The 26,499-nt window shown below is 45.5% G+C and overlaps 1 protein-coding gene across 1 annotated transcript in view; it reads left to right on the top strand.

The window, feature by feature from the left end:
- Positions 1 to 2,702, top strand: part of drd3 (dopamine receptor D3) — a gene marked incomplete at both ends in the record, with an annotated part of 17,541 nt that extends 14,839 nt beyond the window's left edge. The window contains 2 exons of the mRNA XM_080020415.1: positions 684 to 1,062; positions 2,506 to 2,702. Coding sequence (XP_079876541.1) covers positions 684 to 1,062; positions 2,506 to 2,702 — 576 coding nt within the window. The remainder of the gene's footprint in view (positions 1 to 683; positions 1,063 to 2,505) is intronic.
- Positions 2,703 to 26,499: the final 23,797 nt, after the last annotated feature.

Below are 26,499 nucleotides of genomic sequence, written 5' to 3'. Positions count from 1 at the left end.
TATGTCTTGAACTCTAGAATGACTATATATATACTAGATACTACATGCTGCATGCTACATACTGCATACTGCATACTACATACTGCATACTACATACTGCATACTACATATTACACACTGCATACTGCATACTGTACAGTATACCACATACTGCATACTACATACTGCATACTACATACTGCATTCTGCATACTACATACTGTATACTGCATACTACACAAAGCATACTACATACTATATAGTACATACTGCATACTACGTAATGCACACTACATACTACATGTACTACATATTCAGCTCAGTTATGTTTTTAACTTTTTAAGTGCAGTTCCTCCAGAATCCTTGAATGAATCTGGGTCAGTGGTAAACTGATGTACTGTAAATGACTCTCGCTGTATTTGTCATGATGGGGTTTGCATAATTCTCACAGATTACCTCAAGACAAGCCAAGAAAGCCAAGTTCTACTTTTCTCCCTGAGAAAGAAGTTGGGGTATTAGTACAAACGGACCGGGCTATAATAGGTGTCTTGGGAGGGAGGGAGGTGTGTGTGTGTGTGTGTTTGTGTGTGTGAATAGTTATGTGTAAAAGGCCAGTATCATGGATTGTGCCCTGCTTGTTTTGAAGAAAGTGCTAAAGGCGTTTCATCTTTTAGATTGAGACCTCTCTGTTTTTATCCCAACAGGAGAGTGAGGACCCCCCCGGGACCTCCAAGCCCAACCTGCTGTCGGGATGCCTCAGGCGTAAGCGTTCTAAGACGGGGCCCGTGGAGAACTCGCTGCTGCCCCCGGTGGACACGCACAACTACTGCAGCATCAGCCACGCTTCCTGCTGCCGCACCGAGCAGGGGCAGGGCGACGAAGAGGAGGAGGAGGATCACATGGATAAGGGCGAGCGGAACGAGCATCCGTCGATCAAGAGGAGCTGCGAGGTGCAGGAGCTGTCCAACGGACGGACGCACACGGCCCTGCGCCCCCTGCCGCGCTCCCGATCCAACCAGCCCAGGTTCAGGAGCATGCACGCCCGGGAGAAGAAGGCCACGCAGATGCTTGCTATCGTGCTGGGTGAGTAGAGCCTTCATTTGCTTCAAATGAAGAATATTCACAATGTGAATGTACATTTTAAAGGGGAATACCATTTTCAGCATTAAATTGGCCAAAGTGAATTGTTATGTGTTCCACTGAACCAATTCCTACACATTTCGCTATCTCAGAATAGGCAATCGGGCAATTTGAGGGTCTGGGCTGCAATGTAACGTCGATGTTCAATTTGGCCAGGCTCCTTAGAGAGCCCCAGAGAGATGAGTGGAGAATCTCAATTCCGTTCGAAACAACACTTGAAGATTATATTTAGGCTGGCTTCTGCTTTTCCAGTCAAATTAGCTCTTGTACTTGCGCTCTGTCTTTTACAACAGAAAATAAAATTGTCAGTCATAAACCACCTAGATCCTTACTGTCGTAGCCACTTTTCGCCATACCTCACTCTTCACCCACCGAAAGCACAGCGGGGAGGATATTAGCACAAAAAAACGAAATCAACACAATCCTGCAGCATCAGGTGAACCCTACAGTGCCACAGTGAGCCAAGATTTAAAAAAAAAAGGCTGGCCATTCGGAGATCGCAGTGTGTGTCCACACACACGCTGCAGCACCTGACGCACCTCCAACACGTTCCAATTATCAGCTAAGCTGGCGCTGGTCCGGTCTCACCAGCCCCGGCCGGCACTGACCGCACAAACATCCCACTGAGTGACAATAATGCTAATCAGAGGTGTCTGCTTAATTAGAGGGAAAAAGCCATAATGTATACGCAGCAGATGATTCCAACCGTATCTGGCCCGCCGTCCAGCTGTCTCCACATCGCTGAGCACCGGTTTTCGTGTTCAAACTCCACCGTGGAGTTCGTGGCTCTCCAACCTTGCCACAGGCTGGTAACGTTCACAATAAACATTTCCCCATTAGACCCTGCCCTAGACACACCTCTCCTTGTTGCTCCTTGGCCTATTAAGTGGCCATCTGGATGAGATAGGAGAGAAGAGGCTGCATAAGATGATATGTATCCACGTGGAAGCAAAGGCGTTCTCTCGTGGGAAAAAACCCGTAACACACCAATTCAATGAGTCTCAACGAACAATCTGAGTCTGTGCCGATTCGTAAAAGTAATCAGTGCTCTGTATCAGCCTCAAGGTTGAGGGCTCAAGATCCATAGAGGAAGGGAAAAAAAGTGTGTTTCAACGTGGAATTATTTTAGATTGTTAGTCACAAACACGCTCACTAGTTCTCCCCCCTCCCCTCCTCTGCACCGCTTCTTCCCACCACATTCACACATTTCAATGTATCGTCCTCCTCCGTATTCTTCCATATTATCCGCCACACATTTTCCCGCCTCCCATGTTGGCTTTTTTCTTTTCTTTCGTTCATGCATTTTTTTTTCTCCTTTTTTTTTACCGTCTGCTCTTTGTCCGCTTCTCCTTGGAACGCCTGCCCCCCCCTTTCTCCATGCTCCAGGTGTGTTTCTCATCTGCTGGCTTCCCTTCTTCGTGACTCACATCCTGAACACCCACTGCCGGACGTGCTACGTTCCCCCCTCCCTCTACGGCGCCTTCACCTGGCTGGGCTACGTCAACAGCGCCCTCAACCCCGTCATCTACACCACCTTCAACGTCGAGTTCCGACGGACCTTCATCAAGATCCTCAGCTGCTGAGACTCAGGGAAAACCCGGTGGAGGGAGGAGGAGGAGGTCGCCGCGCTCGGACCTCCAGGTCGGACACTTGCGTGCCTGTTTTTGAGAAAAAAATCACACGAGTGAAGTCGAGCGTCGAGACGCGAAGCTGCAATGTGCTTTGACCCACGCAATAAGGGCATACAGCGGACGATTGTCCTTTTTCTTAGACCGAGTCCAAGACGCAAAGTGGTGAATTCGACGCGATCGGGACTGTGTCACCCCCTGGGAACAGTATTACCCTTTAAAATATTTATATCGGTCTGATTTTCACACGCCTGCACGGTCTCCATGAACGGTTAAACATGAATGTTTAACAAGGTGCGGACAGCCACACGCCGCCACTTTGTTCCTCTGTGATCGACACGTGTCACCGTTGGCTATGGATTTGTCGACCGGATCGCGCTGGCCGATTATTTATATTTAAAGACGCACAACTCTGCGAGCGCTTTCCCTCATGGACGTGGATGAACTGAAAACTGAGACCATCGTCACCAGCGATGCATGCACGAGATATTATTTCCGGCCATCCATCTTAATTGTGTTGGAGAGGGGAAGGCGTTTGAGCCCCTCGGAAGGACTCGGAAAAAACCAACCGTTACCAAGATTATCGTGTATCTTGATGTGGAAGCATTTTGTGGTCAACGTGGAGTGTTTTAAAATTCATAGGTGAGGCTTTGATGTAAAGCCATTTAACACGGACAAATCAGGACAGCAGGACTGTAAAACTGTGAAGCGGGCGTATTTAATGTGGAAAGGACACACTGTGTTGTAAATAAACGTAGGTGGAACAATCATAGGCTGGCTATGACACACACACACGCACACACACACACACACACACACACACACACACACACACACACACACACACACACACACACATTTGAGAATGAGCATCTGTGTTTGTGTGTGTGTGTGTGTGTGTGTGTGTGTGTGTGTGTGTGTGTGTGTGTGTGTGTGTGTGTGCGTGTGTGGGATCCTATAAAGGTGGGAAGAGATATTGAGCGCTATTGCTGAATTACCGCGGCCGAGCAAAAGGGCAAGAGGGTGATTATCAGAAAGTGAGCAGACTCCAGGAAAGAACAAGAGAAACAGCGGATGGAGGGATGGAGGGTGAACAAGGAGGTGAAGGCAATTAACTTAACAATTAACAACACGATAGAAGATGATAGAAAGCAGGTGAGATTGGTAAAGAAAATAAGACGAAAGGAAGGAAGGAAGGAAGGGAGGAAGGAAGGAAGGGGGAGATTCCTTTGGACGGGGACAGACGGGAGGACTGGAAGGGAAGCGTGAGCTGAAGAGAGAGATGACTGGAGGGGAGAAGGGGAGGGAAACAGCAGACAGACAGGTTGCTGGAGGAGGGCGAGGGCGAGGGTCTTTCCTCGTTCCGCCTTTGATCAGTGACTCTGATTCCACTGAGACGAATACACACCTGCTCCCCCTCCAAGCCTCCGGTGAGACACACACACACACACACACACACACACACACACACACACACACACACACACACACACACACACACACACACACACACACACTCATGATGGATGCTGTGTGTCTTTGGGCACGTGAACACACACAGACACACACACACACTATGTGTTTACATAAGCACAACTCTAGTACACGCATGTCCACGTCTATTATTAGACGATTGGACTGACTGATAGCTTGATGAATGTGTTGTATGTGTATGTGTGTGTGTGTGTGTGTGTGTGTGTGTGTGTGTGTATGTGTGTGTGTGTGTGTCGGTGTGTTTTAATTAGGTTCTGCGCGCCATCTCACAAGAGAGATTTGTATGAGTCCACGCAAGCAGCGGCAGCAGGTGCTTACCTGTGCATGTTCATGAGCGCTTTGCGTATTGGCGGCACGCATGGCGGGACAGATACAGGCTGAGGCGTGTCGAGAGGTCCCGGAGTAAACGGGTGCATCGGAGTGTGAAGGCGGCGGGAGGCCGTGCTGTGTGCGTCGGTGCCGTGGGTGGTGGTGGTGGTGGTGGTGGTGTGAGGGGGGAGTGTTTATCACTGAGACTCGGGAGGATGGAAATATGGGTTTGCTGTGAGTGATGATAATTTTCACTGTGTAATTACTCAGATCTGCCAAGAACCTTGTGTGCGTGCGTGCCTGTGCGTGTGTGTGTGCGTGTGTGTCGACTCCAATTTTACTTTATGCCTGCTGTGTTGGCGGATAGCTGTGGGATAGAAAGGCCTCGTCCACGCGTATACGGATATTTAAAAAAAATTCTCTGCGTTTCGGCCTCCCGTCAACACAAAGACGCCGTCTTAGGAACTGAATACGAAGCTTTTGGAAAACGCCTTCCGGGGGGGAGATTTTTCAAAGCTCTGTTCTCTGTGTGTTGGTGTGGAGGAAGTTAGACGGCGCTTCTGGAAAACGTTGACGTCAGGACCTTATCTCGCGCGGGGAACCTACGAGCGACATGCCGGTGTTCTCCGTGTCCCTGTTAAAATTTTGAAAGTCCCTCCAACTCCGGGAATGGCCTCCATACAGTGTAGTGGAGGAATATTATGAAGAAGCTCAGTACACTGCATGCTCCTGATGTTCTTCTGTGGCGTTTGACATCAAGTTTTATGACATTTCTTCTCTTCCGGCCTGGAGGGCTTACAGTATGTCTGTGTTTTAAATCTTTTTTTTTGTGCGTTCTCACGTATACGTCTTGGACGAGGCCTGAGAACCGCGCTGTTGCATCGTATCAACCCGTTGCATCGTACGATCTAACGTTCGCTCCCGACACGAGTGCGTATTGCTGCGATTAAATCACGTCTCAAACACTCAGAGAACAAGCCCGACGCTCCGTGTTGTCACTTCCACTTCCTCTGCTCCACTCTGTCTCTCTCTGCACGTGGGGCAGAGGCTTCCGGAGCCTGGATTTAACTAATAGCACCGGAGAAGGATGCTGATCTGGGAGATCAATGGCCATTCCTTCATTAGCATTCCCTCTGTCCCTCTTTATAATTGCTCTGCCCTTACCTCTGTATCTTCCTCGCTGTCTTATCAAAGTGCACTGATAACGATCCTCTGCCACGTCCTCCGTGTCCGTCTATAGATCAGATGCCGGCAGGTGATTCCGCTGTTGGGTGAGCGTTGGGTTTGTGTTTGGAACTTTTCACCGGGCGTGACGTGAATACCGCTGTGTTCATTTCACGCCCTGGAAAAAGTGCAAAAAAAAAAAACCGCGTCTGCTTACAGAGGAGGCGAAAGATGAAGCGTGAACCAAACATATATAACACATCGTCATTAATACCAATATCGTCATATTTACGTAAATACCGTATCCGTTCATGTATGTGTGTTCACATCAAGGAAACACATGTATACAGCAAAGTAACAAAAAGCAATCAGCCTGAAAATGGACCTCCGGTTTAGATAAAATATTCACGCCAGAACATAATAAAAAAAGATACATCTACAAAGCTTGGATTATTTATTCTCGTAAAATTTTACTGTAAATAGGAAACATAAAAATACCCGCAATATATTGCCTCAGCTTCAATAAAATGAATACATAAAAAACAACAATAATAACAATAATAATAATAATGATAATAGCAATAATCAAAATAATAGTAAATCAATATTTTATTTTGTTTGCAGGAGTTCCCCGAAAAAAACTGCTCATAAAATGTGGCGCCTTCAGGAAAAAAATGAGTCATTTTTCATATATATTCCACGAAAAAGCATCTTCACAAGACCCACTTGAACTTCATTTAAGAGCTCTTTCTTTGGTTAAGCCAAATATTTCAAATCACACAAACCTATCTGGGCCACTGTAGAGCTATTGCATAACATCACTCAGCGGGAGCCTTGTCCCATTTTAACCCGGTTCCCTGATTTAGAGGCAAGCGCCACAGACGTCGAGTTCCCAGAATCCTCAGCGGCCCATGAGTGGCAGCAGTGTGGAAACGTGACCGGGCTGGGCTTTTCTTATCTTTTTCAGTGTTGTTGTCGATGGCGCCAAGAAGCCTGGGCGATAGTTATGCAAATCTTCACAGAGGGGAGCCCGACACAATCCTCCCCACCCCACCCCCCACCACCCCCAAAAAACAAGCAGCCCCCGTGGCCCCTGACTCCCCTGGTCCCTCGCCGTGCATCTCGGTATCGTTGCGATAAGAAGGACGGTTTGCTCTGCGACCAATGTTCGGGAGAGCACGGAGGATTCCCCACGGTGCATTGGAAATGAGCGACATCTTGTTATCAAAGCTCCGTACTGCGGAGAATACTGGAGGGTTTGGAGAAGTGGCGAGTCGAAGGACGTTACTTCAGGGTCAAATTGTAAAAAAAAAAAATCCACACTTAGATTTTTTTTTTTTGTAGCGAAGTGTGTTATGCAAAGATGGAAGAAGAGTCTTGAAGATGCCCTTAATGTGCTTATATCTGAATATTGGGATAATCACAGTGAGTACCCTGTATCAACTTGTGCATTTTCCTTAGCCCCAACACGCACACGCACAAACTAAAAACACACTTACATGCTCACTGAAAAAGTATGCACACACACACACACACACACACACACAAAAACTAAAAACACACTTACATGCTCACTGAAAAAGCATGCACACACACACACACCCACACACACACACACACACTCACACACTACAGCGACATGCACCAGTAACGCCCCTTCTAAGGTGCGTTCCTTCCGTCTGTGGCTGTAAAAGTGTCTGTGGGTCGCCCGCTGTCTCAGAGCTTAAGAGGGAACACGCTTCCACCCTCAGAATTAGCATCAATCATAATCATCCGCCGGCCAGGCCTCGACTGGGGAGCGACCGCTGGAGTTAATGAGCTGCAGGGGGGAAGAAAACAGGAGGAAAGGCAGAGAGAGAGAGCGAGGCAGAGAGCGAGTAAGAGAGAGAGGGGGAGAGGGAGAGAGAGAGAGGGAGGGAGAGAGAGAGAGAGAGAGAGGGAAAGAGCAAGTGAGAGAGAGAAGGGGAGAGGGAGAGAGAGGGAGAGAGAGAGGGAGAGATTGATTAAGGCTGGAAGAGTCCAAGCGTACCTATCAGGAGCCATCAGAGTGGGATTTAACAATCCAGCTTCACTCAGTCCGTCGGGGGGAGGCTGAAAGGGGGAGTCGGCCTGGTCTGTATAAACTGATTTATTTTCAACTTCTGGAGAGCGGGGATTTATGGCCATGAAATAAGCATTTCAGCGAAATGGAGGGACATACAGTATATATATTTTTTACTTAGCTGCAGATAGGCTGTGCTCTTTAGGTGGAGGCACATATTTAGGGTATTTTCTTTATCAGCCGTTAGAATGAATGAATAAGTAATGCAATGTTCCCCTTGAAGTCCACACCTGTAGACTTTAGACCCCGAGCACCTGGGCTCCCCTCATTCTGTCAATCTGTCGAGCAATTAAGGTATTGAGCCAGAATTTCAGACTCTACCTCCATGGGAAGCGCAGGGAGGTGGAGGAACTCACCGGGCTGAGCGCCTCCTTACGAGGGAGAGACTTGCAGATTTGTGTATTTTGAGCGACAGTGGGAGCATGTGGATGAGAGACTGACGGACAGACTGGCACACATGATGGATGGTTTTTTTTTTTGGCACAGTAGGAGGGGGCTCTGCTCTGCATCCTCCTTCCCACTAACAGGAGTGGGCTCAGCGTGCGGAAACATGCTATGTAATTACATTATAATTGGACTAAAACTGTCAAAATGACTTGTTAATTACATACTTTATTGATTTTATCCTCACACCTCTTATCCGTTTGAGGTTGGCTGCCACTGCACTCGCAAACACGGGGGCAGAGGTAAAGCATCGTTCACTGGCTGCGTTCAAACTCACCACGGGAACAGAGGAGCGTGGGCATGGAAACATCCCACTCACCACTGCTCTCCTCAACCCGTGGATATCGGCTTTGATTATTTATTTGTTTGTTTGTTTATTTGTTTGTCTGTCTGTTTTTTTATTTATTTTTTATTTTTAATCTATTTATTTATTTAAAAGAAATTAAATAAAATAATAAATAATAATAATTTATATATATATATACACCGTGTTCTAAATTATTATGCAAATTGGATTGAAGTGTCATTAACATTAAATTTTTTGTTTTTCAATTAAACTCATGGATGGTATTGTGTCTCAGGGCTCTTTGGATCACTGAAATCAATCTCAGACACCTGTGATAATTAGTTTGCCAGGTGAGCCCAACTAAAGGAAAACTACTTAAGAAGGACGTTCCACATTGTTAAGCAGGCCACAGGTTTCAAGCAATATGGGAAAGAAAAGGGATCTCTCTGCTGCCGAAAAGCCTCAAATAGTGCAATGCCTTGGACAAGGTATGAAAACATTAGATATTTCACAAAAACTTAAGCATGATCATCGTACTGTGAAGAGATTTGTGGCTGATTCAGAGCACAGACGGGTTTGTGCAGATAAAGGTATAATGAGGAAGGTTTCTGCCAGACAAATTCAACAGATTCAACAGATCAACAGATTCAACAGATCAACCTGAAGGTGTGAAAAGGACCTCGGCAAAGTATATAGAGTTCCTGACTGACCATTTTCTTCCATGGTAAAAAAAGAAGAACCGTGCCTTCCGTAGCAAAATCATCTTCATGCACGACAATGCACCATCTCATGCTACAAAGAATACCTCTGTGTCATTGGCTGCTATGGGCATAAAAGGAGAGAAACTCATGGTGTGGCCCCCATCCTCCCCTGACCTCAACCCTATTGAGAACCTTTGGAGCATCCTCAAGCAAAAGTTCTATGAGGGTGGGAGGCAGTTTGCATCAAACTCTCCAAAAACTCACAAGTTCAATGGATCCAAGAATTGTGAAGATGATATCAAAGAAGGGGTCCTATGTTAACGTGTAACTTGGCCTGTTAAGATGTTTTTGATTGAAATAGCTTTTGATTTCAGTAAATATGACCTCCTAATGCTGCAAATTTCTTTACAACCTATAAAATGTTTTGAAACTCTGTTGTGCACAATCATTTGGAACAGTGCAGTTTGAGTTTTTTTATTTTTCAAAAAATACTGTTATCATTGGGAGATTTGTTCAATAACATTCAAATTATACCCTAACGGTTGATGCCTTGAAATTATAATGACTGTCATTTGCATCAACTATTTAGGAAAATCAGAGTAAAATATTAATTTGCATAATAATTTGGAATGCGGTGTGTGTGTGTATATATATATATATATATATATATATATATATTTATTTTATTATATTTATTTTATTGTATTTATTTGTTTTTTTTTTTGTTTGTGTGTTTATTTATTTATTCATCCATTTTTTTATTAGTTTCTTTATTTTTTGGTTTATTTTGATTTTGTTTTTATACAGCTGGGCAATACTGACTGAATCAAATATCACAATATTTTTGACGAATACCTACATATTAATAATTTGACAATATTTTCGGGATGACTGTTGGTGTTTCCATGACAATAACAATTCTGACAGACGACTCTTAGATTTGCTTTAAAAGGATCCTCATGTATTTTTGCATTGTTTGACTTTGTGGTGCCTTTGGATCTACGGCTCATCGCTCCCGGCGAGGTGTACCCAAAATATAGGCATACTTAGTGAACAAGAAATATAGGAGTGATGGGCTGGAATCCCCCAATTGGATAGAAGAGTAGAGCCCAACAGGTGGAGGGAGGGGGGGTGGAGGGAGTGTAGCAAAGCAGGTAGGGCAGGAGGGGCTGGCTGCTTAAATAGGCCGGCCCCAAAGGGCATGGAAGCATATGGCGCCATCAAGTTGTCTGACAGAACTAGCCCCGCGAGCGACGCATTATTAATATATGAAAAACAATTATTAACGTGGATTTTATGACCCTGCATTGATTAGCACGGCCAGAACAGTCAATGAAGTTTTGTCGAAATTGCATTGATTAACAGTAATGCAGCCTTAGTGACAATATTTAACTATATTGCAATATCACCATGACTAAAGTTCCAGACGATATACGGTTTTCATGCCTTTTTATTTTGCATCATCACGTCGTACAAATTTGCTCTTTATTAGTACGCAGACATGTGTCATCTCCCTCTCTCTATCCCTGTATCTCTATCTCTCTGTAACTGATCCCGATTACCCCGCTGACGAGTACCTCACTCGCCGTCACACACACTCAGAGTGCTCTCTCTCTCTCTCTCTCTCTCTCTCTCTCTCTCTATCTCTCTGATGTGTCACAAACACAAGACCAGTGTCTGAAAACAAGGACACGTTGAACAATGATATATATGCCGTATATCTCTCGCTCGTCTTCCTTTCAGACTTGAGCCTTCGCCGTCTCTTCCTTTTCCTGTCAATTGTTCCATCCTCCACTCATTGTGCCGCGCATGGTGTGTGCGCCGACACTGCCAAACGCAGCGACTGTGAGTGAACCTCACGTATCGATCGCTCGGTGGTTGATGTGTTGAAGTGTGAAGGTAAGACTGTGTGTGTGTGTGTGTGTGTGTGAGAGAGAGAGAGAGAGAGAGAGAGAGAGAGAGAGTGCGTGTCTTATTGACCAATCCCTAACTACACGCTTCACCGACTGTCCTCGTGTTCAAGCCAAAAGAACGTTCCTCCAACACTGATTGCGTTTCACGGCAGGAATAACGTTAGATACTGTATTATTATCATACATTGGCCGGCGGGTGGAGAAGTTGACTTTTGAAACAGTGTTCAATGTCCTACACTCGCATTTCTGTCTCGTTCCCTCGCTTCTTTCACTGTCCTTCTTTGTTTTTCTCCCCCCCCCCACCCCCCTCTCTCTTACCAATTCCCTGTTAGTTCTGTGAAACTTGTTAATTAAATCTGATGATTGAGAGTCCCACCCCAGGGAAGGACGGCGATTTAATCGATGGGCGCAAACTGAAGACTTTGATTCCAGACAATTCTACCCTCAACATTTACACAATCCTTGGCCTAATTGAGCGTGTGCGTGCGTACGTTTTGTGCGTGTGTGCGTGCGTGTGTGCGTGCGTGCGTGCGTGCGTGCGTGAGGCCGTCTTTACACTCCACCAACTGTCTCAACAGCTCACGTCTATGCAGCCTCTCTCTAAAAGACACGGAATCAACAAATTGAATCACATTTCAAAAAAGCGTCCTCATCTTCGTCTCAATCTCTTGTTTTTCATTTTGCACATTGTACCTTAAGTGCAGTCCATCGGTATCACAGAGTTACATTTTTGGCTCAGTAAAAAGGATCTGTATTCCTGCGGTGAAGCAATGTGTGCTCTCTTCCTCATGAGTTTATTTTTTATTTTTTGCTTCCTATTTCCCACAGGCTCTGTCCTCCGCCCTCCGCCGCCGCGTTCTGACCGCTCTGATCACATGATAAAAGGGGCGATAGCGAGCTGTGCTTACACGTAGAGAAAATTCCCTCTAATCAGGAACAGTCATTTTTATTCCCAAAGGCAGAGCTGCATCCAGAGAGGAGGTTATTTGCAGACTGTGCCAAAACAGTGTCGATGAACATGAATAAATAACTCAACATGTGCATGCACACACACGCGCGCGCACACACACACACGTACACACACGTACACACACGTACACACGCAAACACAGACATACACACACACACACACACACATTTGGTAAACAGACAGAGGACTTTAGCTACAGGCCGTATCTCTGTTCCCCCAGCTGCTCTGCTGCCCCCCGAGCGAGCGTTGCGTCTGACCTCCACGTCCCCGGCAATAACTTTCCAAATCAGCTGCCGTGGAGCACAAGGCCGGCTAAATCAGCAGCGGCACCCACACTAACGCACTCATAGAAATACAAAACCGTAGAGGGGAAAAAAACAAAACAAAAAAAACAACCAAAAACCAACATGAGCCACTGGGGAAATGCTGCAATTGGTCACAGCGATTGCGAGCGCTGAAGGGAAATACATTTTGGTTGGGGTGACCCGCCCGGACGCCACGCCGCCTCGCGGGTTAACACTGACCTTCAGGTGCGAGGAAAACAAGCCAAGCCAATTTATTTAAGGTCCGCTCCCATACCGACGCCGTTCTTTCTCCTCTTTTAAAAAAGTTCCTGGAAGACAGGAACCTTGTACCTGCAGTAATGGAGGTGGAGAGTTCCTCCATTCACAGGCCTACACAGCATAATTAGGCAATTGCCCGGATCCTAGCACTCTAGTTGGCCTCGTGGAATAGTGTTGATTCTCTTCTTTCTTTTTTTCCATACAAAGTTTTCCTTTGTCGCTCCAGCAATCGCCCCTTGTGTGACTCACATCCCATGAATTGAAAAAAAAAAAAAAAAAGGCCGTAAGAGAACGTACGGAGAGGACACGGATATGGTGGGTGGAGGAGAGTCGTGTTGTGCCTTTAGTGAAGAAAATGTCCGGCTACTTTTCAGAGATCCGGCCCTTTTCGTGACTGGAATTCCAGTGCCGAGCGTGAAAGGATTGTCGTCCCTGCCCCTGAAATGCTCTGTGCACACCACTGTTTATGTCTGTAACTTGCATTAAAGTTATTTTACGTCAGGGTAACGGAACATTTATTTAATTAAACTGATAGATAGGTACTTGTTGGAATGATATGTTTATGGGGCAGAAGAAAATATTCTAATAAAAGTTTAAACACCAGTATAGAGAGTCCATCAGCGGCTCACGGTTGGGGTGTTATTGCCTCTGTTTGGGACTCTCGGTTCTTTGAGGCTCAGTTCAGCCTGTGAGTCGCTGCCGTGAGAGTCGCAAACAAAAGGAGCAAATCAATCATTTGCCGCAGTGACTCCTGACTCGTGAGTCATTGAATATGGTTTTTAAAATAGTATTTAAAGTATTCATAATATTTTTCTTGCCCCGTTGTCTTCTGACTGAGTGAAGAGCGTTTGAATGGTTCTGTTAGGATTCGCATTTTGGCTTTGCTCTCTGAAAGGAGCTCCCTCTAATCGTTTTTGTTTAGTAGCCGTGCTTGCATCAAGTGAGGTGGAGAAGGGCCTCATGTTGGTCCGGCCTCGCACCTCCAAATCACTAAGACCGCCACTGCCTCTGTTACACATTAATCATGGGATATATTAGGCAGTAAGTGAACAGTCAGTTCTTGAAGTTGATGTGTTGGAAGCAGGAAAAATGGGCAAGCGTAAGGATCTGAGCCACTTTGACAAGGGCCAAATTGTGATGGCTAGATGACTGGGTCAGAGCATCTCCAAAACAGCAGGTCTTGTGGGGTGCTCCTGGTGTGCAGTGGTTAGTACCGACCAAAAGTGGTCCAAGGACGGACAACCGATGAACCGGCGACAGGGTCGTGGGCGCCCAAAGCTTATTGATACGCGTGGGGAGTGAAGTCCAGCCTGTCTGGTCCGATACCGACCGGTCAGAATGTCCATGCTGACCCCTGTCCACCACTGAAAGCACCTACAATGGGCACGTGAGCGTCAGAACTGGACCATGGAGCAATGGAAGAAGGTGGCCTGGTCTGATGAATCACGTTTTCTTCTAAATCATGTGGATGGTCGGGGTTAGGGTCCAATCTGACGGCGCATCTGTGGGATGTGCTGGGACAACAAGCCCAATCCATGGGGGCCCCACCTCGCAACTTCCAGGACATAAAGGATCTGCTGCCAACATCTTGGTGCCAGATACCACAGGACACCTTCAGAGGTCTTGTGGAGTCCATGCCTCCACGGATCAGAGCTGTTTTGGCTTCACGAGGGGGAGCTACGTAATATTAATGGTTATTAGCAGGGGGTTTTAATGTTGTGGCTCATCTGTGTATCTCTGAAGCAATTATAGACTCCCACTTCCAAGAAAAACTAGAAGTAAACTGTTTCACTGTTGTAAGAATGTGTCACTGAGGTTTCACCGTTGCCTGTCCGGGGAGACGGGCACAGGAATTGAGCGGAGGATACGACAGATATTTCGAGGTGGCTGTCAGACGGCTTCTAAATCCACACAGTGTTTTGACTAGCGCCGGGGCTCCCATCAATCTGCACGGTTTGTGATTTACACAGGCCCATGCGCACAAACACAAGCACTTCACCCAAAGCCTTTAAAAAATGAAAAAGCGGCAGTTCAATAAATAAACCGCACTTCAAATGAGTTATCGGTCTCTAAAGAGGTAATGATTTTAAAGCGCTGCTCATCATTACAATCATAATCCCATTTTTTTTTATACGCTCCAATTACACCCTCGCTCGCTCAATTTCATAATGCCAAGAGATAAGCCATAAGCTTCTCTGCTGTAAAACAATCCAACAGCATTCTTTCCACACTGCGTTCCCCGAGACGCGTGTTTATTTATGGAGGTTGAAAAGGAAGCGTAAGAACTATGCCAGTTTACAAAAAAAAACAACAACAACATTCCCTCTCTTTCTCTGTGGTTTTTCGGAGGCAGCGAATCCCCTTTTGATGCTCCCTCAAAAATCTGGCGAAACTCCCAATTCAGTGCTGATGGTTCCCCCCCCGCCCAGCGAAGGCGTAAGAGGGAGGTGGGAAGAAGAAAACACCGGGCTCAAGAACCACGCATTTCGAAAGCCATCCTGGTGATTTATCCGTATTTCAAAGCTGTGTCAGAGGCAGCTGCCACCGTCCCCTCACCCCCCACTTACCCTCCCGTCCTTTCTCTGCCTGTCTTCCCATCTCCACCTAACATCGCCCCATAGATTAGCCGTCACACAAGTCTGTACCCCCCCCCCCCCAACACACACACACACACACACACACACACACACAAATCATCCTTGGTTTGGAGAGATATTTATCTTTTGGGTGGAATTGTTCTGAAATGACGCTGCACACACACACACACACACGCACGCACGCACACACACGCGCACACACACACACACACACACACACACACACTCACACACAAATCATCCTTGGTTTGGAGAGATATTTATCTTTTGGGTGGAATTGTTCTGAAATGACGCTACACACACACACACACACACACACACACACACACATGCAACGCCGCGCAATCCCCCCCGAATGCACTAAGCTTCTGTCTTAATGCAGCATCTATGATAAAGGACCGAACCCTGATGTGCGCGACGGCTTTTTTTAATCACTCGCTCTGCGTGTGAAGCTCATAAAGATGTGGAGTCACGCTCTCCAGAAAGCAACCCCTCGGGGCTGTCATCACCAGTCAAAGTCTATTGATTTTAATGTGATTGTTCAACGTTGTTATTGACGCCGGCGCCCCGCTCGCCGGTCTCGGGCGTCGGCTTCTGCGCGGCTCTGATTGGTCGGATCCCTTTGTCTCATCGTCTGAAAATAACCGAGGGTGGTTGAAGTCGGGTTTGTTTTGACACGAGTGTTTGTTGATGTTAAACAAATTACATTTTTTCACAGCGGCGGCATGGCGGCAGACCTCGGAGCTTCCCACTTACCTTTCCCATGAATAAATAAGCGTGGCTAACATAAGGGCACCGGAATTATTGTTTAATAGGTTATACATATGTGCGCATGAATAAATCATCCACGGCGCGACTCTGGGTCACCGGGGGAGGTGGATTGAATCTGGGCAAGGTGCTGACATAAATTAATCAACACTGCACCAACTCTGGAGAACCGGAGCCTATATAACCTTCGAATGATCGTCGGCCGGCAAACGCGACTGGTTTGAACCTACACCGCGTTCCAAATTATTATGCAATTTGGATAAGTGTCATAAACATTTAATTTTTTGTTTTTCAATTAAACTCATGGATGGTATTGTGTCTCAGGGCTCTTTGGATCACTGAAATCAATCTGACACCTGTGATAATTAGTTTGCCAGGTGAGCCCAATTAAAGGAAAACTACATAAGAAGGACGTTCCACATTATTAAGCAGGCCACAGGGTTCAAGCAATATGGGAAAGAAAAAGGATCTCTCTGCTGCCGAAAAGCCTCAAATAGTGCAATGCCTTGGACAAGGTATGAAAACATTAGATATTTCACAAAAACTTAAGCGTGATCATCGTACTGTGAAGAGATTTGTGGCTGATTCAGAGCACGGACAGGTTTGTGCAGATAAAGGTATAATGAGGAAGGTTTCTGCCAGAGAAATTAATTGGATTTAGAGAGCAGCTGCTAAAATGCCGTTAGAAAGCAGCAAACAGGTATTTGAAGCTGCTGGTGCCTCTGGAGTCCCGCGAACCTCAAGCTGTAGGATCCTCCAGAGGCTTGCAGTTGTGAATGAACCTACTATTGGGCCCCTAACCAATGCTCACAAGCACAAACGGTTGCAGTGGGCCCAGAAATACATGAAGACTCATTTTCAAACAGTCTTGTTTACTGATGAGTGCCGTGCAACCCTGGATGGTGCAAATGGATGGAGTAGTGGATGGCTGGTGGATGGCCACCATGTCCCAACAAGGCTGCGACGTCAGAAAGGAGGTGGCGGAGTCATGTTTTGGGCAGGAATCATGGGGAGAGAGCTGCAGCAGCTCTGGGAGGCTATTCTGACATCCTGCAAAGAAATTCAAGCAGAAACTCTCCAAAAACTCAAGTTCAATGGATGCAAGAATTGTGAAGGTGATATCAAAGAAGGGGTCCTGTGTTAACATGTAACTTGGCCTGTTAAGATGTTTTCGATTGAAATAGCTTTTGATTTCAGTAAATATGACCTCCTAATGCTGCAAATTCAATAAATGACCATTTTCAGTTCTTTATAACCTATAAAATGTTTTGAAACTCTGTTGTGCATAATAATTTGGAACAGTGCATTTTGAGTTTATTTTTGAAAAAAATACTGTTATCATTGGGAGGTTTGTTCAATAACATTTGAATTATACCCTAATGGCTGATGACTTGAAATTATATTGACAGTCATTTGTATCGACTATTTAGGAAAATCAGAAAAAAATATCAGTTGCATAATAACTTGGAACGCGGTATAAAGACGCCCCTCACAGCATAGATGGAAATGACGTAGGAAAAGGTCCTCCCCTGATTAAATCGGGTGGAGTTCAATCCCTCAATAAGCAGCGATGGTTGTAGATTAGTGCTTATGCAAATTAGGAGTCAGTAGAGTCACATTGAAGCCTCTATCTGCGGACGATTTACCAGTGGGAATACATCACGTCACACTGTATCTGTGTGGGAGAAGGGGTCCCTAAAGTTCGGCGCTTGAGAGGGAATTTGAAGCAGCTGCTGATAGACACCAGGCCCATCTGCTTTGACAGTGGCCTTCAGTTTCTCCTCATGCATCTCTTCATCCTGTCATTCGAAAGCCCTGCATCAACCAGCATTGATTCCCAAGCAGATTGTTCACGGTTTCAACAGGTTTTTTCCAACAGTCCCAAAATGTACATACAGCACGGTGAATCTGTGTTCGATCACCTCTGTAAAACTGTGAAAGTTTAAATTTGAAAGATAGATATTTGAAAACCGGGAAATGATGATGTCTATTAAATTGATGTTATTCTTTAAACCCGTCCTAGCACATGCAAGTGCTCCGTCTCGTCAGAGAAAGCAGAGATGGACCAAAGTGCCCGTCGATCAATAACTTAAAGGAGTGGTTCCCGTCATTTATTCCCGTCGTTCACATCCCAACCTCACTGAACGCTTGACGACTGAGAAACTCACCTCTCTGCTGTGGCTTCTCATGGTGTTTGAACACAATCCAAAGGCGGCTGTTTCAAGTAACAGAAAATCAGCGGTGTAGAGTTACTGTCTATTTTTCAACTATCCATACCTATTTAAGTATATTCAGTTTCCGAGACTTTCAACTTTTATTCCGCTACGTTTCAAAGCAAATATTCATAGTTTTTAGTCTATTACAGTTAAAAAAAAATATATATATATATTTATATGATTGTATAAGCCCGACCACTGAAGTGGTGAGTGAGTGTGGTGTGGGGGTGGTGTTCTGTTATGTTGAAGCCCTGTTTCGAAGTGCAGTGTTTTATAATGTTGAGGTGTAGGAACACAACGTCAGGGTCTGTCGTTCGTCGTTGTCTCCGTGTTGGCGGCCCCTGAAAACACCAACCGAGTGGGGTTTTAATGTCGCCTGTGTGTGTGTGTGTGGGGGGGGGCGGGTTTTACCTGTTACGCATTGATTAATCTAACTAGCAACAGGCGCACAGCCACCCTGACCCTTGGCCCAATTACCTAGACCCAAGGCGGGTGTGGCTGCTCAAACCACACCACACAGAGCAATTGAACGAATAATATTAATTCAATTGCTCTGTGGTTTGAGCAGCCACACATTATACGCTAATACAATTCAATCTACATATTCAAGGACAGATTTTACTTTATTCGTCAGGGGGAAGTGGCAGGAAAGCTCTCGTCCCTGGGTGGGCTCGAACCACCAACCTTCCGAGTTAACAGCCAAACACGCTTACCAACACACAAGATATGAATACAGGTGAAGTGAAGTACACCCAATCCGGTCAGTTGGGAACATTGTCACATCAACAAAAATAAACAGGGATTCATAAAAGACAATAATGTGAAAACTGAGGGATGGGACACTTTATTTTTGAGAGCGTGACGTTGCCGACAGTTGTTTGCGAAGAGCAGCGAGGACAGAATGGCAAAGTCAAAAATGAGACAAAAGTAGACACAGAAAACCAAGCTTTCAAGGATGAATGGACGGAGCAATATGTCTTCACTCTTCCAGCATGGAGAGTGTTTCGGAGTGACTGACCCGACCACTTTCTGGCTTCAGACTGTGTCTGAGACGGTTTCCCTGGTTTAACCAAAGTAAGCTTTCGTCACTTTAACATCACCATCATGACAACGAAATATCGTTCCATACGAAATTGGGCACCTACATGCTGGATGTGCATTAGAATGGCACTGACTACATTCCGGCCTAAATTAAACTGCTGGCAGGTCAAGCCATAAGCTCATTTTGCTCACTAAACAAACAAGACAGAGGTCGGAGTAGTGGGACAAAAAAATTAAAAATTAAGGAAAATGGACATTAAAGCTGTGTTATAGTGTTATTTGTTCAAATAAGGTCCATTCTCACGCTCAAAAAAAAAAAAAGGGTGAAGAGGAAGAGAATTACATTTTAAACTATTATAGCTGTGTTATACTTTCCTCATTTGTACAAATTAAGCACTTTGAATATAATAAATGAAGCACTATTTATTTACTTTTCCTCACGTTAAATATGCTTGAGGAAAGATTTGACAATAAGAATTGACAGTAAATTTTGTTGAAAATTTGTTGAAATGTACTTTGTTTATTTCATTTGATAGCTGAACAACAGCTACAATGTAGGCCCCTGAATCATAGTGCGTGTTGGACATTATGATGGTTGGGACCTTTGCTGTCGAGGAAATCTGAGTGACTGGACCTCTTTGAATTTTGATGTAATATTCTCACTGTAAAACATGTGGCGTGTCGCTAAAAACTAGTCAGGCACGTCTTGTTCATCTGAAAATCGGCGGCTGGCAACCCAAAGTGATACCTACACTCATCAGCAAAGGTCCCACCTCACGTGACCTTTTCATCTGTTGCCGCCCTACCAAAATGAACACAGATGACCTTTAATTCAACTTCTCCTGAACTGAAGCGCAGAGAGAGTGATGACTGTGCAAACCCTCTTCCGGTTTCAGGCAAAGTTGAACTCCTCGGTAACGACGCACCGCAAACTTCATAATAACGTCATGTGATATGTATCACATGTAAAAATAAATAAAGATTCGGGAGGAGCGCCCATTAAAAGATATTCACAAGGTGCGAATCTCACTTTGGGGGCCGAGTCCGTCCACAGATGATTTATTACCTGCCGGACCCTGTCATGTATACCCTTTCACCTACCCTGTGAAAATTTTAATTTGAGAAATTGAAAAACAGGAAATATTTATTTTAAATAAATAATAGCTCCATTGACCTCCATTGAATAGTCACATAAGGGGTTAAATGTATCCAGATATAAATGCCATTTTTCCGCTACGGGAGCAGTCTGCATGTTCTCTCAAAATAGAATCTTGTTTGCCTTCAGAGATTTCTTATCACTTGAGTTACTAACCACAGTCGTACCACTTCGTAGCAGTGCAAAGGGCATGCAATACGTTAACCAAAAGGCACCACGTCCTTTCTTCCATATTTCTGCCCAGAATCTGGAAAAACCTGAGATAATGTGACGTATCACATATCACGGCGCCTGATGAAATATTCACATCCGGTTCCCCGGTGAGCCCAAGAAGGTCCCGGTGATTTAAAAATACCGGCGCCTAAACGATGGGGATGAGTGAGTCCTGAAATGTGTCAGCGGAGTAATAAGGTCATATTATCAAACCCTAACCTTGTGTCATTCACGCCGTTTCATCTCCGCCGCCGTTTAACGGGCAGGTTACCATGGAGATGCCGGGGAGTCACCGCAGCATTAGTTTGTGACGCCGGGCTCTCATTGGCGGAAAGAGAACAGAAGGAATGAGGGCCTCCCATCGTCCTGGTATTTTTGGGAGCAAGACAATCACGCGTGAGCTCGGAGGGCCGCGGTGACGACGCCACGCCAAATCAACGATCCGGGCTCTGAGGAAGAAAGAATGTGAAGCGGGTGGTGAGGTGAAGACTCCGGGTGGCAAACGACAACTCTCGCACCAGTGGGAAAAAAAAAAAAATATATATATATATATATATATATATATTTTGACGACGTGATTCATCAAGAAATCCCTTTTCACTCCCGTGTTGAAGGAAAGCAATTGTACCATGTGCGCGAACCTGCAAGCTCCTTCTTCTTAATTGATGATCTGCCACGATAGCGAGCGGAGAGCGGCGCGGCGACCACGTGATATGTGGGGGCCCCTGTCTGCACTTCAAACCGGTCCCGGAGACAGGGAGCGGATTAAGAACATTTTAATGATCTGCGGCGGTGGAACTTTTCCATCCGTATAATTGGTTCAGATGATCTATGGGGCCCACCTGCTGACACTGTCATTCAGACCCCTTTTAGATGGAAATTGTGGCCATTGTCACTCACCCCGCACCCGTAGCACGCCCGTACACTTAGCCATCACCTTTTAATCTGAATACTGAGAGAAGCGGCGTCCGGGAACAAGACACATGGAGCAAGAATTGCTGATGGAGGACTTTTCGACAGCCTTGCAGCAGCTGGTCTAAGGTGGGACTTGGGGGGGGGGGGGTATCCCCTAATAATCTGTTAAAAACTGGAAATAAGTGAGCATTTTGTAATGATAAAATGTTCTAAAATTGGAGTGGTGGCACTGTTTTTGTGTGCGTGTGAGTGCGTTGATAATGGAGAGAACCCTCCCCAAATAGGTTTTCGAACTGGCCAAGTGATAAAAGAAGCCAAGTTTTTTCCCCTCTGACCTCATTAGAATAAAGTAAAATTGAATTAAATACCTCATTATCGGGTATATAATTCAAGACTTTAAAAACGTAGAAACCATTAGAAACCTGATACCAAGCTAAATTTGTCTTCCACGAACCTCATAGTATGAAGTATCTAAAGGAAGGGTGTAATTATTCATGAGGGTTTATCACATGGGTCTATGGGGAAATTAGAGCATTAACTTAATACTAATGAACAGAAAAAAATGTGAAAGATAAAACGTTTTTGCAGTGTAGGAGAAATCCTACCGGCTATTCACCAAAACATGCATTTTTGTTTCATGTGAAGAATGTTCATTTAAGACAGCGAAGGAGACAACTCTTGCCCGATGTAGAAAAATGTATATTATTTAATGATTAAAAACACGTTTCCACCAAACAGAGGCCTTCATCGGATTTTCTTTGGAATACAGAGAATTTTAAATATGACTTGCAGACATTAAAGGGTTATTTTCCTATTTTGTTATCCATTAGCTGCAAGAGTAAATTTGATTTAAATAAATAATAATAAAAAAGCATAACTTCTATTCACTTCTTTTCTTCAGAATAGAGGAAAGCAGAATATTCTATCCAGATGAAATTTCATGTGTTGACGAGGCGGCATAGCAGCTCAATTTGGTTCGGTTGGATCAAAGAGAAATTGTAACGCTATAGTGAATCTACAATAGTTTTTTTTATTCTCTGAAGGCGGATATAATGAGCAAACCATGCCTTTCAAATACATATTCCAAGTAAAACCTATTTCTCTGCTGTTAGCCCCTGTAGAAGTCTAGGGGTAAAAGTTAATCCGTTGGTGAATGGAAGCAGTGGGAGGTTTTGGTTTTTTTTGCAAACCTCGCAAAGTTTAACTTCAATCAACTGCCATTCCTATTGAACACTGAAACCCTTAGATTTACTTTAAAAAGTTATTTCCCCCCCTTTTAATCTGTAGTATGTAACATTTCTAAAAGGGGCCAAACCCCTCATTACATGGTCATAAGAGGCTCTGCTGGGTTTCACAAGCTCACATTTATCCCTGCATGGGTTGCCGAAGGCTGCTGGTGTTTTACACATTCGCCGGAGCAGGAATGATGAAAATGGCAACTGAAAACACCAGCTAACCTCTTAAACACCCAGGGTAGGGCTTCTGCAAACACCAACACCATCGCTAGCTGTCTACGCATGGAGGAACAGGAGGTTTTCCTCTATCTGCAGCAGCTGCTGGGCAGCATCACAAGTCACCAAATACAGACTTGGACATATTTGTTTGTACCCTTACAGCTCACTGAAACAATGCTTCATTCCTCCTGAAAAGTGATGAAATTAAAAGCAATTTTCTCATGTATACCTGCATGCCTTTGCTATGTCATAGAGTAAAGCAAAGAAACTGTGAAAAGAGATCAACTATTGCGAAAGAGATCAATTATATTCTAAAATGGCATGGACAGATTTGTTGGTACCCCTTAGAAAAGATTATAAATAATTGGATTATAGTGATATTTCAAACTTTTTCTTTAATTGGTATCACACATGTCTTCAATCGTATAAACAGTCATTCAGCCCATTTAAATGGTTTAAAGCAGTCACTGCTGTTTGGTGTCATCTTCTGAGGAGATCAGAAAAAAAATGACAGACGAGCATGTTAAAGATAAAGGCTGTAAGACCATCTCCAAGCACTTGATGTTCCTGTGACTACAGTTGCAAATAATAAGAAGTTTAAGGTCCATGGGACTGTAGCCAACCTCCCTGGATGCAGCCGCCAGAGGAAAATCGACCCCGGCTCGAACAGAAGGATAGCAAATGGTAGAAAAAGAGCTAAGGACAATTTCCCAAGAGGTACAAGCTGAACTGCAGTGATTGACTCTAAAGGTTGTGCAACAAAATATTAGGTTATGGGTCCCATCATTTTTGTCCATTTTCATTGGTTCATCGAGGCCTGAGAGCCAAGTCAAAGAATCCTAGTCACAGTCCCAAGGCCGACAGCAGACAGCCTCAAGAGCACCTTGCAGTGGGACCTGCCCTTCGAATACTACAACTAAACGTCGAAGGCCTTTCTGCAGCCAAGCGAAGCCTCATCAAAGTCCTCGCCTCCCAACACTCGATTGACGTTACCTGCCTACAAGAGACTCACATTGGCACAGAGGAAGCAGGCCGCTACACCATCAACAGCTTCGACCTCCTGTGCTGCGCTCCACATGCCAAACATGGACGTGCCACCTATGTGCGTTCTGACATAGCTGAAGCAATTCACTTGACAACAACACAATTCTCTGATACCATAACTATTGGTGGTTTCAACATTGTCAATGTGTACAAGCCCCCTAGTGCCAACTGGGATCTGCAGGTCCTACCCACCCTACCCCACCCTGCCATCTATGTGGGGGATTTCAACAGCCATCACCCTGACTGGGGATATCTAGTAGTGGATAGTGATGGAGAGGCAGTTTCAGACTGGGCATCTAGAAATGACCTTGTTCTGATACATGATCCCAAACAAAGAGGAACCTTCCACTCCGCCAGGTGGAAAAAAGACTACTCTCCTGACCTGTGCTGGGTCAGCGCTTTGAATGGAATGCCCTATCCTGCTCAGATCGTCATTCTTGACGATTTTCCACACAGTCAACACTGGCTCTTGCTTGTACACGTTGGCCTACACCTCCCAGTCATAGACAGCCCAAGGAAGATGCGCTGGAACTTCCGCAAAGCCAACTGGAAGAAATACAGTGAAATCCTGGAGCGGAGCGGAGTTCATCACTGTAGATGAAGCATACAACCGCTTCTGCAGCGCCATCTACAAAGCTGCCCACTCAGCAATCCCAAGAGGCTACCGACCCCTCTACGTCCCATGCCTGGACGGAGAAAGTGCTGCACTCCTACAAGCCTACAAAACATCAGGGGACCCTGAGATAGCAGACCATCTCATTGAATCGCTAAATACAGCTCAGCGAAGGAAATGGGAGGAGACAGTAGCTGACCTGAACTTCACACACTCTAGCAGGAAATGTTGGAGCCTCATCCGCTGTCTAGGAGCTGCACAGAAGCCCCCCAGCCAAAACCGAGCATCTGTCACACCCAACCAAGTTGCATCCCACCTACTGACTATTGCAAAAGCAACCCAAGACAAACCCACCAAAAGAGCAGTTACAACTGAGCTAAAGAAAGCGCTCAGAGACCATAGAAACCCTGAACCTTTTGAGGTTGCTGAACCGGAGAAACTCCTGCAGGGCCTGAAATGTGGAAGGGCAGCAGGATATGACAACATCTCTCCAGAGTTCATGAAACACCTTGGCCCCCGAACTCTAACCTGGCTGACACAATTCTATACCAAGATCATAAACCAGACTTGATCACAAAGAATTGGCGGACAGCAAAAGTTATTGCCATCTTAAAACCTGGCAAAGACCACAAACTACCTGCCAGCAACCGCCCAATCTCCATACTCAGCGTTCCCTACAAAATCCTGGAACGCCAATACTACAACGTATCTCTCCAGGAGTAGAGGAAATTCTTTGCGTGGATCAGGCAGGTTTCCGCGAGGAGCGCAGCACAGGAGAACAAGTATTGGCCTTAACCACCTTCTTCGAAAATGGCTTAGAGAGCAGACTGAAGACAGGGACTGTGTTCCTCGACCTCACAGCCGCCTATGATACAGTCTAGCACAAAGGCCTCCTACTCAAACTCACAAAGGTGCTCCCTGCCTGGGCAACGGCAATAATACAAACTCTACTGACAAACCGGAGGTTCAGAGTTTACCTTGGTCAGAACACGCGCGCATGGAGAAGACAGACAAACGAATTCCCACAAGGCTCAGTTCTAGCTCCAACTCTGTTCAACCTCTACACAAATGACCTACCCTCCACCAAATCTCACAAATTAATCTATGCAGATGACATCGGTCTGGCATTTCAAGCACCAGACTTTGATGAACTGGAACGGGTGCTCACTGATGACCTTGCCAAACTGGACCAGTTCTGCAGAACCTGGTGCCTAAAACCAAGTCTAGCAAAAACTGTTTGCAGTGTATTCCACCTCCACAACGCAAAAGCTGCCAGAGAACTAAACATCTATCTGGGCGGACTCAAGCTGAAGCATCCCTTTAATCCAACCTACCTGGGAGTGACCCTTGACAGGACCCTATCCTTCAAGGAACACCTAAAAGGGACAGCAGCTAAGGTTAAGTCAAGGAACAACCTGCTCTGCAAGCTCTCTGGTGCAAAATGGGGGGCAGCAGCCTCCACACTGCGCACCTCAGCACTGGCTCTCGCATACTCTGCAGCTGAATATTGCGCCCCTGTCTGGTCCAGGTCACCCCACACACACACACACCATGTGGACACCCAGCTCAACACAACCATGAGAACCATAACCGGGACTATCCGCTCAACACCACTCCCCTGGCTCCCTGTCCTATCAAACATTCCCCCTCCACATATCCGGCGAGCAGCAGCCACTCAAAGGATGCTCCAAAAGGTCAAAGACTCTCCCCATCTACCAATCCATGCAGACATCTACAACCCACCCACTGCTCGACTTCCATCTAGACGACCAATTTGGAAGAACATCCCA

The sequence above is a fragment of the Zeus faber genome, assembly GCF_960531495.2.
Source record: "Zeus faber genome assembly, chromosome: 19".
Lineage (NCBI taxonomy): Eukaryota > Metazoa > Chordata > Actinopteri > Zeiformes > Zeidae > Zeus > Zeus faber.
The sequence above is the reverse complement of the archived record's forward strand: the minus strand, read 5'-3'. Positions and strand labels throughout refer to the sequence as shown.